This window comes from Rhinoraja longicauda, chromosome 6, assembly GCF_053455715.1.
Source record: "Rhinoraja longicauda isolate Sanriku21f chromosome 6, sRhiLon1.1, whole genome shotgun sequence".
Taxonomy (NCBI): Eukaryota; Metazoa; Chordata; class Chondrichthyes; order Rajiformes; family Arhynchobatidae; genus Rhinoraja; species Rhinoraja longicauda.
In genome coordinates, this window is record NC_135958.1 from 11,220,479 (window position 1) to 11,236,567 (window position 16,089).

The 16,089-nt window shown below is 48.5% G+C and overlaps 1 protein-coding gene across 4 annotated transcripts in view; it reads left to right on the plus strand.

The window, feature by feature from the left end:
* znf536 (zinc finger protein 536) overlaps window positions 1-16,089 on the plus strand; it is a 429,810-nt gene that overhangs the window by 282,824 nt on the left and 130,897 nt on the right. For 3 of the 4 annotated variants that reach the window (XM_078400451.1, XM_078400450.1, XM_078400453.1), the window contains one exon: window positions 9,804-9,956. The exons of the other annotated variant lie outside the window; for it this stretch is intronic. In XM_078400451.1, the coding sequence (XP_078256577.1) occupies window positions 9,804-9,956 (153 nt within the window). The remainder of the gene's footprint in view (window positions 1-9,803; window positions 9,957-16,089) is intronic. 4 annotated transcript variants of the gene reach the window in all.

Genomic DNA, 16,089 nt, shown 5'->3' on the forward strand with positions numbered 1-16,089 from the left:
GCTGAAATTTCATCACCGCATTATGTATTTGGATGCGATCCATTTCAACCTTTCTATAAAAACACACACACAAGATGTGGCTACCACCTGGTCCATTTTACATTTCATCGGCTCCCAGCCACAGGTTCTGGTGACAGTAATGGTCAGGTTTACAAAGCGAGGGTCACAAGTTAAAATATAATCCCTCCGCCAGCCTTAAAATGAAAAGATGGGGGTAAAATAGGATTAAATTGAGCATAAACAGCATTTAAACATTGTTTATTTTAGCTTTCAGTCAGATGTATTTTAAGAAAAGATTGTGCATTGTTTGTGATGTGACCTTCATCTGACAAACATGCATTGTGCAATAAACTGTCAATATTTGTAGTTATAAGGTACAAAATGACATTTACAATAATTGGAACAGCCATATTAAAAGCCGGGATCTGCCAGCTGGCAGCAGATAAAGACGTGACCCATCTCACTGTTCATCAGGGAAATTTATTTTTGCCAGTTAATAGATGAGAAGAAAGTGCTAGCTGTTTTAGATGGCACCTTTTATTCTTCCAGAATAAAACAAAGAAGCACTGTGATTGTTGGGACCGCGGCCGATTATGTGTAATGTGCAAGAAAAATATTACAAGGCGGCAAAATGGTGCAGGTCATATGCAAAAATAGGATTGTGATAAAAGATTGAATAAGCACAAGTCTTGCTTAGCTCTGAGCTGGGTTTTTTTCTTTGTTTCATGGGCAGTCTGTGACATGTTAACCCTTGAACATTGGATCCTTTTCAATCGTCCGAAGGATCACACGTGTAATTCTTCATTCCCGTAGTAGTTACACGCCCTGATACAGCCAGCACAGGGCACAGACATGCACAGTCACACGCACACAGTAACACACAGTGACACACACGCGCACACACACACAGTCACACACACACCACACACACACACACACACACACACACACACACACACACACACACACACACACACACACACACACACACACACACACACACACACACACACACACACAATGACACACACACAATGACACACACACACAGTGACACACACACAGTAACACACACAATTACACACACACACAGTAACACACACAGTGACATACACACAGTAACACACACAGTGACATACACACAGTGACACACACACAGTGACACACACAGTAACACACACAGTAACACGGGCAGTAACACACACACAGTGACACACACACAGTGACACACACACTGTAACACACACAGTGACACACACACAGTAACACACACAATGACACACACACACAGTCACACACACAGTCACACACACACAGTAACACACATAGTGACATACACACAGTAACACACACAGTAACACGCACAGTAACACACACACAGTGACACACACACAGTGACACACACACTGTAACACACACAGTGACACACACAGTGACACACACACAGTGATACACACAGTCACACACACAGTCACACACACAGTGACACACACACAGTGACACACACATAATGACACACACCCAGTGACACTCACAGTGACACCCACACAGTGACACACACAGTGACACACACAATAACACACACTCACAGTGACTCACACACACAGTGACACACACACAGTGACACACACACAGTGACACACACAGTGACACACACAATAACACACATACACAGTGACACACACAATGACGCACACACACAGTGACACACACACAGTGACACACACAATAACACACACACACAGTGACACACACACAGTGACACACACAGTGACACACACAATAACACACACACACAGTGACACACACACACAGTGACACACACACAGTGACACACATAGTGACACGCACACAGTCACACACACAAAGTGACACACACACAGTCACACACACATGCCATAGATATACTCAAGACATAAACACACACAGTCACACACACATGCCATAGACACACACAATGATACACACAATGACACACACAATGACACACACAAGACACAGATGCACACCATGACACACGTGAGACATAGACTGTGGTAGAGTCTAGGACCAGAGGTCATAGCGCCAGAATTAAAGGACGTTTCCTTAGGATGATGAGGAGGAATTTCTTTAGTGAGAGGGTGGTGAATCTGTGGAATTCATTGCCACAGAAGGCTGTGGAGGCCAAGTCAATGGATATTTTTAAGGCAGAGATGGATTCTTGATTAGTGCAGGTGTCAGGGGTGATGGGGAGAAGGCAAGAAATGGGGTGGAGAGGGAGAGATAGATCAGCCATGACTGAATGGCAGAGTAGACTTGATGGGCCGAATAGCCTAATACTGCTCCTATGACATATGACCTTATGACACACACGATAACACACACAAGACATAGACACACGGTGCAACATGATGCAGCAGGAGGGCATGTACAGAGTCAGGAAGGCAAGATCACTTGGTCCATTCTTTCTTTGGATCATAAATATGCCATGTTATGTTTCCATGTTTCTATATGTTTCTGTATAGCTCTTAGGGCTAATGGAATCGAGGAATATGGGGAAAAAACAGGAACGGGGTACTGGTTTTCGATGATCAGACATGATCACATTGAATGGTGGTGCTGGCTCGAAGGGCTGAATGGCCTACTCCTGCACCTGTTGTCTGTGTTTCTATGTAACTCAGTGTCTATTTCATACTCGCCGACAGGTTCCAGTGAGTAGGTAGATTCGAACAACCTCCTTAAATCAGACAATCACGGAGATTCTGTTGGATTCACATATCGTGACTTTGAGGACAGATTGCCTGAATCACCATCGATGAAGATTCAAAACCCCACCTCTGGACGGCTGCTATTGGTAGTGTACAGGAAGCTTGCTATTGAGGGCGTGCAGCGTAGGTTCACTAGGTTAATTCCCGGAATGGCGGGACTGTCGTATGTTGAAAGACTGGAGCGACTAGGCTTGTATACACTGGAATTTAGAAGGATGAGAGGGGATCTTATCGAAACGTATTAAGGGGTTGGACACGTTAGAGGCAGGAAACATGTTCCCAATGTTGGGGGAAGTCCAGAACAAGGGGCCACAGTTTAAGAATAAGGGGTAGGCCATTTAGAACTGAGATGAGGAAAAACATTTTCAGTCAGAGAGTTGTAAATCTGTGGAATTCGCTGCCTCAGAAGGCAGTGGAGGCCAATTCTCTGAATGCATTCAAGAGAGAGCTGGATAAAGCTCTTAAGGATAGCAGAGTCAGGGGGTATGGGGAGAAGGCAGGAACGGGGTACTGATTGAGAATGTTCAGCCATGATCACATTGAATGGCGGTGCTGGCTCGAAGGGCCGAATGGCCTCCTCCTGCACCTATTGTCTATTGTCTATTGATATTCATCAATAAGACGGTACTGAAAACGGACGTGACAGTTTAGTTTAGTTTAGTTTAGTTTAGAGATACAGCGCGGAAACAGGCCCTTTGGCCCACCGAGTCCGCACCGACCAGCGATCCCCGCACATTAGCATTATCCTACACGCACTCGGGACAATTTACTTATACCAAGCTAATTAACCTACAAACCTGTACGTCTTTGGAGTGTGGGAGGAAACCGAAGATCTCGGAGAAAACCCACGCAGGTCACGGGGAGAACGTACAAACTCCATACAGACAGCGCCCGTAGTCGGGACTGAACCCGGGTCTCTGGAGCTACCAGCGCTGTAAGGCAGCAGCTCTACCACTGTGCCACCGCGCTGCCAATAAGTTCACATGAGGATTTCTTACAATGCAGGCTACACAAACAAATTCATTTTATTAATCATAAAATTTGAAAATTAGCTCGGTGAACAGCAAACAACAGTATGGAAAAGGTTGGTTATAGGGTTACCTAAAGGCGGTATCTTTCATAGTGCCGATCTTATTACCTTCCCTTCATTATTTGGCAGGTAAAACAGGCTGAACTTTACACAGAGTGACTGACACCTCTTCACTGGTTATTGAAAGGTATTTTTTCCCTGATATTTAGGCTGATTGGACGCGCACATTGAGCTCGTTCCATGCATCACTCGGTGTGGAATTGCATGGTGGCGCAGCGGTAGAGTTGCTGCCTCACAGCGCCAGAGCCCGCGGTTCGATCCTGACCACGGGTGCTGTCTGTACAAAGTTTGTACGTTCTCCCCGCGACCCGCGCGGGTTTTCTCCGGTTTCCTCCCACACTCCAAAGACGGACAGGTTTGTAGGTTAATTGGCTTCGGTAAAATCGTCCCTAGTGTGTGTCGGATAGTACTCGTGTACGGGTAACCGCTGGTCGGCACGGACTCGGTGGGCCGAAGGGTGGGTCTGTTTCCTAAAAGTAAAACTAAAAACTGAGGTTGTCACACAGACAGTTAAACAACCGTTATAGTTAACAACCGTTAAACAACCGTTACATGATCTGCTCTGCACTGCTCATGTGAACTCCAGGCTATTGAAAGAAATACAGGAGGCTGAAAGTTGTGGCAGGTGGGCAGGGCGGAGGGAGTAAAGCAAGCCTGGGACTGACGGGAAACTGTAATGAGAGTTCAGACTGGTGTCAGCAGGGTACCTGCAGGAAAGACTGGCGCTGTAAACACATTGGCGGGTTAGTGTGGACATTTTATAAGAATCGTTTCACACTCGATTACATTGATACAACTCAATTTGAACACAAAGTGCTGGAGTAACGCAGTGGGCATCTGTAGAGGGAATAGACAGGTAACGTTTTGGGTTGGGACCCTTGTCCAGACGGATTATTTGCTCAGAGCGGAGAGCTCGCCCGCAGAGTGGAGACCCCGCAGTGCCAGCAATGTCCAGTGCTCATCCTGCCCCGCGACTCTCTGCTAACAGAACATCAAGCGTTCTTGGGTCTTTTGAAATAAGAGGTGTTGAAGAATGATGGAGGGGCGATGCAAGTATCTCCTGCTTCCTCATGGAAGGAGGGCGCCAGATGCTCATGATCCTGACCGCTGAACCAATCTATTCCTCACCTCGACCTGAGACCGCAGCCAAGGCAGATGTTCGTGGGAACATCCTTACTGAGGCAACACAACTTCCCACATTAGTCCTTTGGGCATCAGAGGTGGAGGGGAGACCTGGTAGAAGTGTATGAAATAAAGAGAGGCATACGGTTATAAGATCATAAGTGATAAGAGTAGAATGAAGCCATTTGGCCCATCAAGTCTACTCTGCCATTCAATCATGGCTAATCTATCTCTCCATCCTAACCCCATTCTCCTGTCTTCTCCCCATTACCCGCTGACACCCATACTAATCAAAGGTCAGCATAGATATGATAGACAGTCAGAACTTTTTTCCCAAGATGAAAATATCAAATACCAGAGAGCATAGCTTTAAATCTATATCTATAGCTTTAAATTTAATTGGTTTGGAGATACAGCATGGAAGCAGGCCCTTTGGCCCATCAAGTCCATGCTGACCAGTGATCACCCATACACTAGTTCTATCCTACACACTGGGGACAATAGACAGAAGCCATTTAACCTTCAAACCTGCACGCCTCTGGAGTGTGGGAGGAAACCGGAACACCCGGGGAAAACTCATGCAGGTCACGGGGAGAACTTACAAACTCCGTACAGACAACGCCCATAGTCAGGATGGAACCTGGGTTTCCAAAATTGCTATTCAGGGAGTGCAGCGTAGGTTCACCAGGTTAATTCCCGGGATGGCAGGACTGACGTATGATGAAAGAATGGGTTGGCTGGACTTGTATTCACTGGAATGTCGAAGGTTGAGAGGGGATCTTATAGAAACATATAAAATTCTTAATGGATTGGACAGGCTAGGTGCAGAAAAAATGTTCCCGATGTTGGGGGAGTCCAGAACCAGGGGTCACAGTTTAAGAATAAGGGGTAGACCATTTAGGACTGAGATGAGGAGAATTTTTTTCACCCAGAGAGTCGTGAATCTGTGGAATTCTCTGCTACAAAAGGCAGTGGAGGCCAATTCACTGGATGTTTTCAAGAGAGAGTTTGATATCGCTCTTTGGGCTAACGGAATCAAGGGATATGGGGAGAAAGCAGGAATGGGGTACTGATTGTGGATGATCAGCCATGATCATATTGAATGGCAGTGCTGGCTCGATGGGCCGAATGGCCTACTCCTGCACCTATTGTCTATGTTTCTATGGAAGGGGAGTAATGTTCCACATACAGCACTCAAGGAACGCTTGCCCTGTTCCTGTTCTTTGCATTAGGAGTCAGCTGGTCAGAAACTGTGTGAATGATGCACTGAAATATCACGAGCCGACATCACAATTGGTTGATAAATTATTTACCGATGAGGGCAGAATATTAATTTGAGATAAGGCTGGTCCGTGGCAATGAAGAAAGCGGGCACGCTGCAATGAAGGAATGAATAGGAAATGTGCAACGCATATTAGTGAGGATAAAATACATTCCTGGTGGTGTCAAGTTATTTAAAATGGCTCACCGTGTGAATTATGAGAATCAGTCACTTCTGCTTGAAGTGCAGACTTAGAGTAGCTTACAACAAAACGGTATACACATTGATTTTTTTTTAGTCTTATGTGATCCCTCCCTCACCCTCTCACTCTCACCCACCCCACCCTGATAAGTTGGTAAGTTCATTAGGGATAGGAGAAGAATTAGGCCATTCGGCCCATCACGTCTACTCCGCCATTCAATCATGGCTGATCTATCATCCTCTCTTAACCCCATTCTCCTGCCTTCTCCCCATAGTCCCTGACACCCGTACTAATGTGCACCCATTTCTCCCACTATCACCCACCCCTGTCACCCTGCTCCTTTCCCTTCCTCCACTCTCTAAGCTCCCATCCCCAAGTCCCTCATTGCCCTTTTATCCCCCCCCTCTTTCCCCTTCCCCATTCCACATCCACCCACGCCCCTCCCTCCGGCTTTGCGTTTCAATCCTCCTCCTTTCTCCATGACTGACACCCTTTCGTCTCCAGCCGTTGACACTTACCCCACCCATGCATCAACCACCTCTGTCACCTGCAGCCACCTATCACTTGAAAGTCTTTGTCCCATTCCCACCCCTCTCATCCAGCTTTCTCAGCCTCAATCAGTCTCCATCAGTCTGAGAAAAAGGTCTCTGAGTGCTATGTGTAGTCAGACTTTGTACTGAACTGTGTACAAAAAATAATTTCACTCTACCTCGGTATATGAGACAAATAAACCAGCATTGAACCCAAACGTCACCTATCCATGTTCTCCAGAGATGCTGCCTGACCCGCTGTGTTACTCCAGCACTCAGTGAAACATCACCTATCCATGTCCTCCACAGATGCTGCCTGACCCGCTGAGTTACTCCAGCACTCTGTGAAACGTCACCTATCCATGTTCCCCAGAGATGCTCCCCGACCCACTAAGTTACTCCAGCACTCTGTGAAACTTCACCTATCCATGTTCTCCAGAGATGCTGCCTGACCCACTGAGTTACTCCAGCACTCTGTGAAACGTCACCTATCCATGTTCCCCAGAGATGCTGCCTGACCCGCTGCGTTACTCCAGCACTCTGTGAAACGTCACCTATCCATGTTCTCCAGAGCTGCTGCCTGACCCGCTGAGTTACTCCAGCACTCTGTGAAACGTCACCTATCCATGTTCTCCAGAGATGCTGCCTGACCTGCTGAGTTACTCCAGCACTTTTCTGTTTTGCTGAAAGGGTCGGGATCCTGCAGTGGTCTTTTCCAATGCTCGAGTCTAACTGGTGATTCTTCATGTGTTGCATGTACACTAACTTACAACCCTAGGTGGTTTTGTTTCATTTAGTGTAGAGATTTAGACAGCGCGGAAACAGGCCCTTCCGTCCATTGAGTCTGCACCGGCCAATGATCCCCACGCACTAACACACTGGGGACGATTTACAATTTTTACCGAGCGAATCAGCCTACAAAACTGTACATCTTTGGAATGTGGGAGGAAACCGGAGGGAGAAACCCAGAGAGAGAACGTACAAACTCCGTACAGACAGCACCCGTAGTAAGGATCGAACCCGGCTCTCTGGCGCGGTGAGGCAGCAACTCGACCGCTGCGCCCTTTGGTCAGAGAGGAACACACCAAAGAAAAACGCACCAACCAAATATTTCCCCTTCCAGGCATCGTGGTCAATGCTACCTGGAAAGGTGTGGGTGAGGACAGACCACTTGGTGTTGTTCCCACACCAACATTCATTCAGCAACTATTGTTTTACTTCCAGCTTTTCCCCCACTCCGATTCCTCGGCTGGATCTACACGAAGTTGGGCATGCTGCTCACACAGCTGTTCCCATTTCTCTATTAGTCACTTAAATGAAATATGCCATCTGCTGCTCAAAGACCATGATGGTGGAAACTAAAGGATTGGGTGAAAAAAACAAAAAAGCGATCTTGAGTTGCCAGCTTTATGTCGTCTTCCAATGTGAAAGAGAAGGATTCTCCATCTCCCCTCTTCCCCCCCCCTCGCCCCTCTCCCCTCTCCCCTCTCCCCTCTCCCCTCTCCCCTCTCCCCTCTCCCCTCTCCCCTCTCCCCTCTCCCCTCACCCCTCACCCCTCTCCCCTCTCCCCTCTCCCCTCTCCCCTCTCCCCTCTCCCCTCACCCCTCACCCCTCTCCCCTCTCCCCTCTCCCCTCTCCCCTCACCCCTCACCCCTCTCCCCTCTCCCCTCTCCCCCTCCTCTCTCCCCTCTCCCCTCTCTCTTCTCCCCTTTCCCCTCTCCCCTCTCCCCTTTCCCATCTCCCCTCCTCTCTCCCATCTCCCCTCTCCCCCCTCTCCCCCCTCTCCCCCCTTTCCCCCCTCTCCCCCCTCTCCCCCCTCTCCCCCCTCTCCCCCCTCTCCCCCTCCCCTCTCCCCTCTCCCCTCTCCCCTCTCCCCTCTCCCCTCTCCCCTCTCCCCTCTCCCCTCTCCCCTCTCCCCTCTCCCCTCTCCCCTCTCCCCTCTCCCCTCTCCCCTCTCCCCTCTCCCCTCTCCCCTCTCCCCTCTCCCCTCTCCCCTCTCCCCTCTCCCCTCTCCCCTCTCCCCTCTCCCCTCTCCCCTCTCCCCTCTCCCCTCTCCCCTCTCCCCTCCCCCCTCTCCCCTCTCCCCTTTCCCATCTCCCATCCCTCCTCCCATCTCCCCTCTCTCCTCTCTCCTCTCCCCTCTCCCCCCCCTCCCCTCTCCCCTCGCCCCTCTCCCCTCCTCCCTCTCCCCTCGGCCCTCTCCCCTGCTCCCTCTCCCCTCCTCCCTCTCCCCTCTCCCCTCTGGGAAGAGGTACAGAAGTGTGAAAACACACACCTCCAGATTCAGGGACAGTTTCTTCCCAGCTGTTATCAGGCAAATGAACCATCCTCTCACCAACCAGAGAGCAGTCCTGACCTCCCATCTACCACATTGGAGAATTTTGAACTATCTTTAATCAGACCTTATCTGATTTCAATGTTTTATCTCTGCACTAAATGTTGTACCCTTTTTTCCTGTATATGCGGACAACTTGATTATAATCATGTATGGTCTTTTCTTTGACTGGATAGCACTCATACGAAAGCTTTTCACTCTACCTCGGTACACGTGACAATAATAAACTGAACTAAACTAAGGATGTGCTCTTGACAAGAGAGTTCTTCAGTCTGAAGAAGGGTCTCGACCCGAACCGTCACCCTTTCCTTCTCTCCTGAGATGCTGCCTGACCCGCTGAGTTACTCCAGCATTTTGTGAAATAAACACCTTCGATTTGTACCAGCATCTGCAGTTATTTTCCTACACTGCTCTTGACAAGACGTCTGTGGTTGCCAGATAATGTTGTGTTTCGGCAAAACCAGCGTTTGGAGGAAGGTGTGTTGTAATGACGGTGGTGATTTGTGTGCATTGTAGATGTAGGAGAGGAGTTGGGAAAGCCTGCAGGAGTTCACCAGCCTTCCCTGCTGAGGGACCGTGCTCATGGATCAGCCACCCGCGATTGTCCCTACTGTGGCAAATCGTTCCGAACCTCCCACCACCTGAAGGTCCATCTGCGGATACACACAGGTCAGTGAGCTCTCCCCCAATGCACGCTGTGGCTCTTATGATATTTGTTTGTTTGAAGCACCACGTTGTTTCCTATTAAATGTTTACGAGAGTGGCACCTCCAATGGAGATTTTTCTGTGGTTGCAAAATAATGGAACCTTTCTATTGTGAAGCCAGCTGACTCCCTCACATGGAACACAGAGTGCTGGAGTAAGTCAGCGGGTCAGACAGCATCTCTGCAACACATGGACATCCTTAGTGGAGTTTAGTTTAGTTTTTTTTATTGTCATGTGTACTGAGGTATTGTGAAAAGCTTTAGTTTGCATTCTATCCAGTGACATTTGGGATTGGGACCGTTCTTCAGACTGAGAAGGGTCTCGACCCAAAAAGCTGCTGAGTCTGAAGAAGGGTCCTGATCCAAAACGTTGCCAATCTATGTTCTCCAGAGATGCTGCCTGACCCGCTGAGTTACTCCAGCACTCTGTGAAACGTCACCTAGCCATGTTCTTCAGAGATGCTGCCTGACCCGCTGAGTTACTCCAGCACTCCGTGAAACGTCACCTATCCATGTTCTCCAGACATGCTGCCTGACCCGCTGAGTTACTCCAGCACTCTGTGTTCTACGCAAGATTCCAGCATCTGCAGTTCCTTGTGGCTCTCACTCCCCCATATCCTGTTTGTAACTGGTGGGTTGGTTAAGGTTTATTATTGTCACGTGTACCGAGGTACAGTGAAAAGCTTTGTGTCGTATGCTATGCAATCAGATCAGATGATACTATATGGAAATACAACCTAGTCAAACTCAAGTACAATAGGTAGAGCAAAGGGGAAGATACAGAGTGCAGAATATAGTTCTCAGCACCAGTTCCAGAGACAAAGTCCAATGTTCACTTTGGGGTTGAGAAGAATGGGACAGCATAACCACCGTGGAGCCAGGGTTGTGAGGAACTGGAGCATCAATGAATGTGATAAGCAGACTCGCAGAGAGCTACACGGTTTAATTGGGAATTCAATTCTCATGAATCTTGCAGTGATTATGTAAAAAGTGTGATTATTTTGTGTCCATATCGCCATTTTTCAGTCAGTGAGTTGTGAATCTGTGGAATTCTCTGCCTCAGAAGGCAGTGGAGGCCAATTCTCTGAATGCATTCAAGAGAGAGCTAGATAGAGCTCTTAAGGATAGTGGAGTCAGTGGGTATGGGGAGAAGGCAGGAACGGGGTACTGATTGAGAATGATCAGCCATGATCACATTGAGTGGCGGTGCTGGCTCGAAGGGCCGAATGGCGTCCTCCTGCACCTATTGTCTATTGTCTAAATGAGATATAAATGAGTAAGTGGTCACTGAGGTTAGCAGTGACACCTGTGGTCACATCTCTACTTTTGACGAACAGCGGGAATATGGGTCAAACATAATCTCACTCTGTGGGAAATGCAAGCCCATATATTGGCACTTGTACATGTGGACAGTTGCTGTTTATTTCATTCCATTTAAACAGTTGGCGTAGAATTATATTTCTCTGCACCACCTTCCCTCTGCAACTCCTCCTGTGTCATGGAAGGTAGGTTCAGTCTGTTTCTCAAATCACCTCAGTGTGTGTCCTGACCCGCTGAAATACCTCAGCACTCTGTGTTTCATCTGCAATACCCTGTGTCACCAGAAGTGAGTGTGAAGCAGGTAGACGGAATGTCATGATTCCACGCTACCAATCCCACCTCATGTTTTTTTGCCAGATGTAATAATCAAAACCATAAGGTCATAAGTGATAGGAGCAGAATTAGGCCATTCGGCCCATCAAGTCTACTCCGCCATTCAATCATGGCTGATCTATCTTTCCCTCCCAACCCCATTCTCCTGCCTTCTCCCCATAACCACCGACACCCGTACTAATCAAGAATCTATCTATTTCGGACTTTAAAATATCCACTGACTTGGCCTCCACAGTCTTCTGTGGCAAAAAAAATCCACAGATTCACCACCCTCTCACTAAAGAAATTCCTCCTCACTCCCTTCCTAAAGGTAAGTCCGTTAATTCTGAGGCTGTGGCCTCCGATCCTAGACTCTCCCACCAGTGGAAACATCCTCCCTACAACCACCCTATCCAAGCCTTTCACTATTTGGTACGTTGTGCTGTTGATGTAAACGGCCCATTCAGCTCTTCAAGGGATGGAGACCTAGGTGAGGATGACCTATGACTTTTATAAACATTCTAGGAGGCCAAATTTATCAAGTCAATGGATATTTTTAAGGCAGAGATTGAAAGATTCTTGATGAGTACGGGTGTCAGGAGTTATGTGGAGAAGGCAGGAGAATGGGGTTAGGAGAGGAAGATAGATCAGCAATGATTGAATGCCGGAGCAGACTTGATGGGCCGAATGGCCCAATTCTTCTCCTCTCCCTGTGACCTTATGGGCTTTTCAAAGGCTGGCCTGTCGTTTAACCACAGAGATTTGGGGGACATGTGGCTCTCTGTCACTGCTTTTAAATCCAGACTGGGTTAGTTCAGTTGAGTTGAGTTTATTGCCACGTGTACCGAGGTGCAGTGAGAAGCTTTTGTTGCGTGCTCACCAGCCAGCAGAAAGACAATACCTGATTACAATCGAGCCATTTGCAGCGTAGTTATAAACACGCCTGGTACGGGTTGTGGTGGAATGATCGGTGAGATGAAGGTCTGCTCCGTGTCGTCTCCTGTTCACTTCATTGTTGGTTAGTTTTACAAATGGCTGGCGTCTTCTTCACACGAGGGCTCTGGGCACGTCACACACTGAGAGCGGTGTGGTGGGTGGCTGAGTGACTGGTTTTATTACCCGGCCAGATGTCCCTCTGTTAGTGCTCCAATGCGGCCGGCATCAATGTTTTCAAGCATTAAACACTTTGAACTTTGCAGATGGTAAATTTAAACGAAAGCCTTAATGCTGGGATTGGAAAAGTACTGGGGGCAGGAGAGTTTACTTCAACAAGTGCTGCCGTTCCTTATTTACTCATTCCTGAGATGGCCAGTCCCAACATTGCCTTATCTCGAATAATACAGAGTTACACCCCTCCCCAGACCCTTTACTCCACCCCTCCCAACTCCTTCCCCATCCCCTCCCCACCCCTGTCTCTCACCTTCTTCTCCCTTCCCCCACCCTTCCCCATCCCCTCCCCACCCCTGTCTCTCACCCTCTTCTCCCTTCCCCCACCCTACCCCACCCCCTTCTCCCTTCCCCCACCCTTCCCCATCCCCTCCCCACCCCCTCCCCACCCCCTTCTCCCCCCACCCTTCCCCATCCCCTCCCCACCCCTGTCTCTCACCCTTTTCTCCCTTCCCCCACCCTACCCCACCCCCTCCCCACCCCCTTCTCCTTTCCCCCACCCTTCCCCATCCCCTCCCCACCCCTGTCTCTCACCCTCCTCCCTTCCCCCACCCTTCCCCACCCCCTTCTCCCTTCCCCCACCCTTCCCTCACACCCTCCCCGCCCCCTTCTCCCTTCCCTCACCCCCTCCCCACCCCCTCCACCACGTCCGCCCCCCCTCCTTTCCTCCACCCCCTTATTGCCTCATCCCATTCGCCCCCACCTCTTACCCCACCCCCATTCTCCCTCCCCCCTTTCCCCCATCCCTTCCCCACCCTCTTCCCCCTACCCTGTTCTCCCCCATCTCCCCCTCCCACATCCCCTTCCCCACCCTCTTCCCCCCACCCTGTTCTCCCCCATCTCCCCCCCCACATCCCCTTCCCCACCCTCTTCCCCCCACCCTGTTCTCCCCCATCTTCCACCCCCCCCCCCCACATCCCCTTCCCCACCCTCTTCCCCGCAACTCCAGAACTCCGTTCTCCTGTCTTCACTGCTGAAGCAGTCAAGCCTGTGGACTTGTTCCATTTAGAGTGGGCTGTCAGATGGTCAGAGACACAAGGAACTGCTGATGCTGGAACACAGAGTGCTGGAGTAACTCAGCGGGTCAGGCAGCATCTCTGGAGAACATGGGTAGGTGACGTTTCGGGTCGGGACCCTTTTTCAGACTTATTGTTGTTGGGGGGGTTGAAAGTAGGAAAAGAGGTGGGGTATGACGAAGCCTGGCGAGTGATGGGTGGGTACAGGCGATGGAGGTTAGATTGGCAGAGGGGTGTGTCAGGACCAGAGATGAAAAGGTCATAACAGGGTGACAAAAGGGAACAATAGAGACAAGATGACACAGTCCCAAGAAGTGTTACACCTTTGTAAAGCAACATCAGTGACCTTCTCCAGAAGACATTTAACTTCAGATGGAGATTGAAAACCATCATACTTTAAACACTCTTTAGTCAGTGGGTAGTTAATCTGTGGAACCCATTGCCACAGAGGGCTGTGGAGGCCGTCAGTGGATATTTTTAAGGCAGAGATCGACAAATTCTTGATTAGAACGGGTGTCAAGGGTTATGGGGAGAAAGCAGGAAAATGGGATTAGGAGGCAGAGATCAGCCATGATTGAATGGCGGAGTGGACTCGATGGGCCGAATGGCCTAACTCTACTCCTATACCTTGTGAACTTGTGAACTTAACATCAAGTACTGTCAACAATAATTTCTAGAACATAGTTTTGATGTGTTCCTGTAATACTTTTACGTGTCGTACATTTCATTCATAAAACATATCGCACAAGATTTTATCAGTTGAACAGCAATATTTTTGGCCTGACCAACGCTATGTCAAATGGGATGATAAGTGCCTTGAGGGAAAGTATTGTACAGCAGGTAGCATCACTTCTGTGGACTGGTTGGAGTTGAATTGAAAACGCAGTGTTCATCCTCAGGGTGGATGCGATGTTTGGAGGCACCTTGCCATGCCCTGCGACCCTGAGATTTATTTATTGGGGCGTGGGGGTCCGATTGAGGGAGGCTGGGGTCAAATCCCTGTGCTCATCGCCATTTGAACCGTCAGCATTGGCAACAAGCAGAGGGATCTGAACCCTGTCTCTCCCAATGGGGAACCCAATGCTTCGCCGATCAATCTTGCCGCCTCTGGCCACGGATGTTTAGAAACGGGACACATTATTCATACACTGAAGAAGGAAGGCGAGGTTTCAATTAAACTCCAGCGTGTCCCTGGAAATGGTGCCATATAATGTTTACTCTGGAGGCTTCGCCCGTACGGTGAAATAGGAAGTTTGTCTGTGGCACTAATGTTTTTTAATTACCAAAACATTGTTAAATTACTAAAATATACCGTCTGAAGAAGGGTCTCGACCCGAAACGTCACCCATTCCTTCTCTCCTGAGAGATGCTGCCAGACCTGCTGAGTTACTCCAGCATTTTGTGAAATAAATACCTTTGAAATATACCGCCTAATGCTTTCGGAATGAAAGCTATAAGTGGTTAAAATGTGATCTAAGAAAATCATATCTAACATATTGCTGTTGGTATCACTTAATGATACAAGTTTAAAATGTGCCAATCCTCAGTTAGAATCCTAAGCCATATATTAATCCATTCAAAAGCCAGTTAATTCGGGGAGTGTATACACTTACAATGTTCATCTACGATCACAAGGGCAAAAAATCCACTTGACAATATTTACAATAATTACTTGAAGATAGGCACAAAAAGCTGGAGTAACTCGAAGGGACAGGCAGCATCTCTGGAGAGAAGGAACGGGTGACGTTTCGGGTCGAGACCCTTTTTCAGGCTGAGAGTTAGGGGAAAGGGAAATGAGAGATAGAGATGGTGATATAGAGAGATATAGAACAAATGGATGAAAGTTTGTGAATGAAATTAGTGTCCATATCACTGTCTATATCTCTCGTTTCCCTCTCCCGACTCTCAGTCTGTAGAAGGGTCTGGACTCGAAACATCACCTACTCCCACTCCTCTCCAGAGATGCTGCCTGTCCCGCTGAGTTACTCCAGCTTTTTGTGTCTATCTTCGGTTTAAACCAGCATCTGCAGTTCCTTCTTACTATAATTACTGGGTTTGGTATCGGTGGATGATTAAAGTTCAGAGATGAACTGACATGGATGGAAGGAAGGAAGGAAGGAAGGAAGGAAGGAAGGAAGGAAGGAAGGAAGGAAGGAAGGAAGGAAGGAAGGAAGGAAGGAAGGAAGGAAGGAAGGAAGGAAGGAAGGAAGGAAGGAAGGAAGGAAGGAAGGAAGGAAGGAAGGAAGGAAGGAAGGAAGGAAGGAAGGAAGGAAGGAAGGAAGG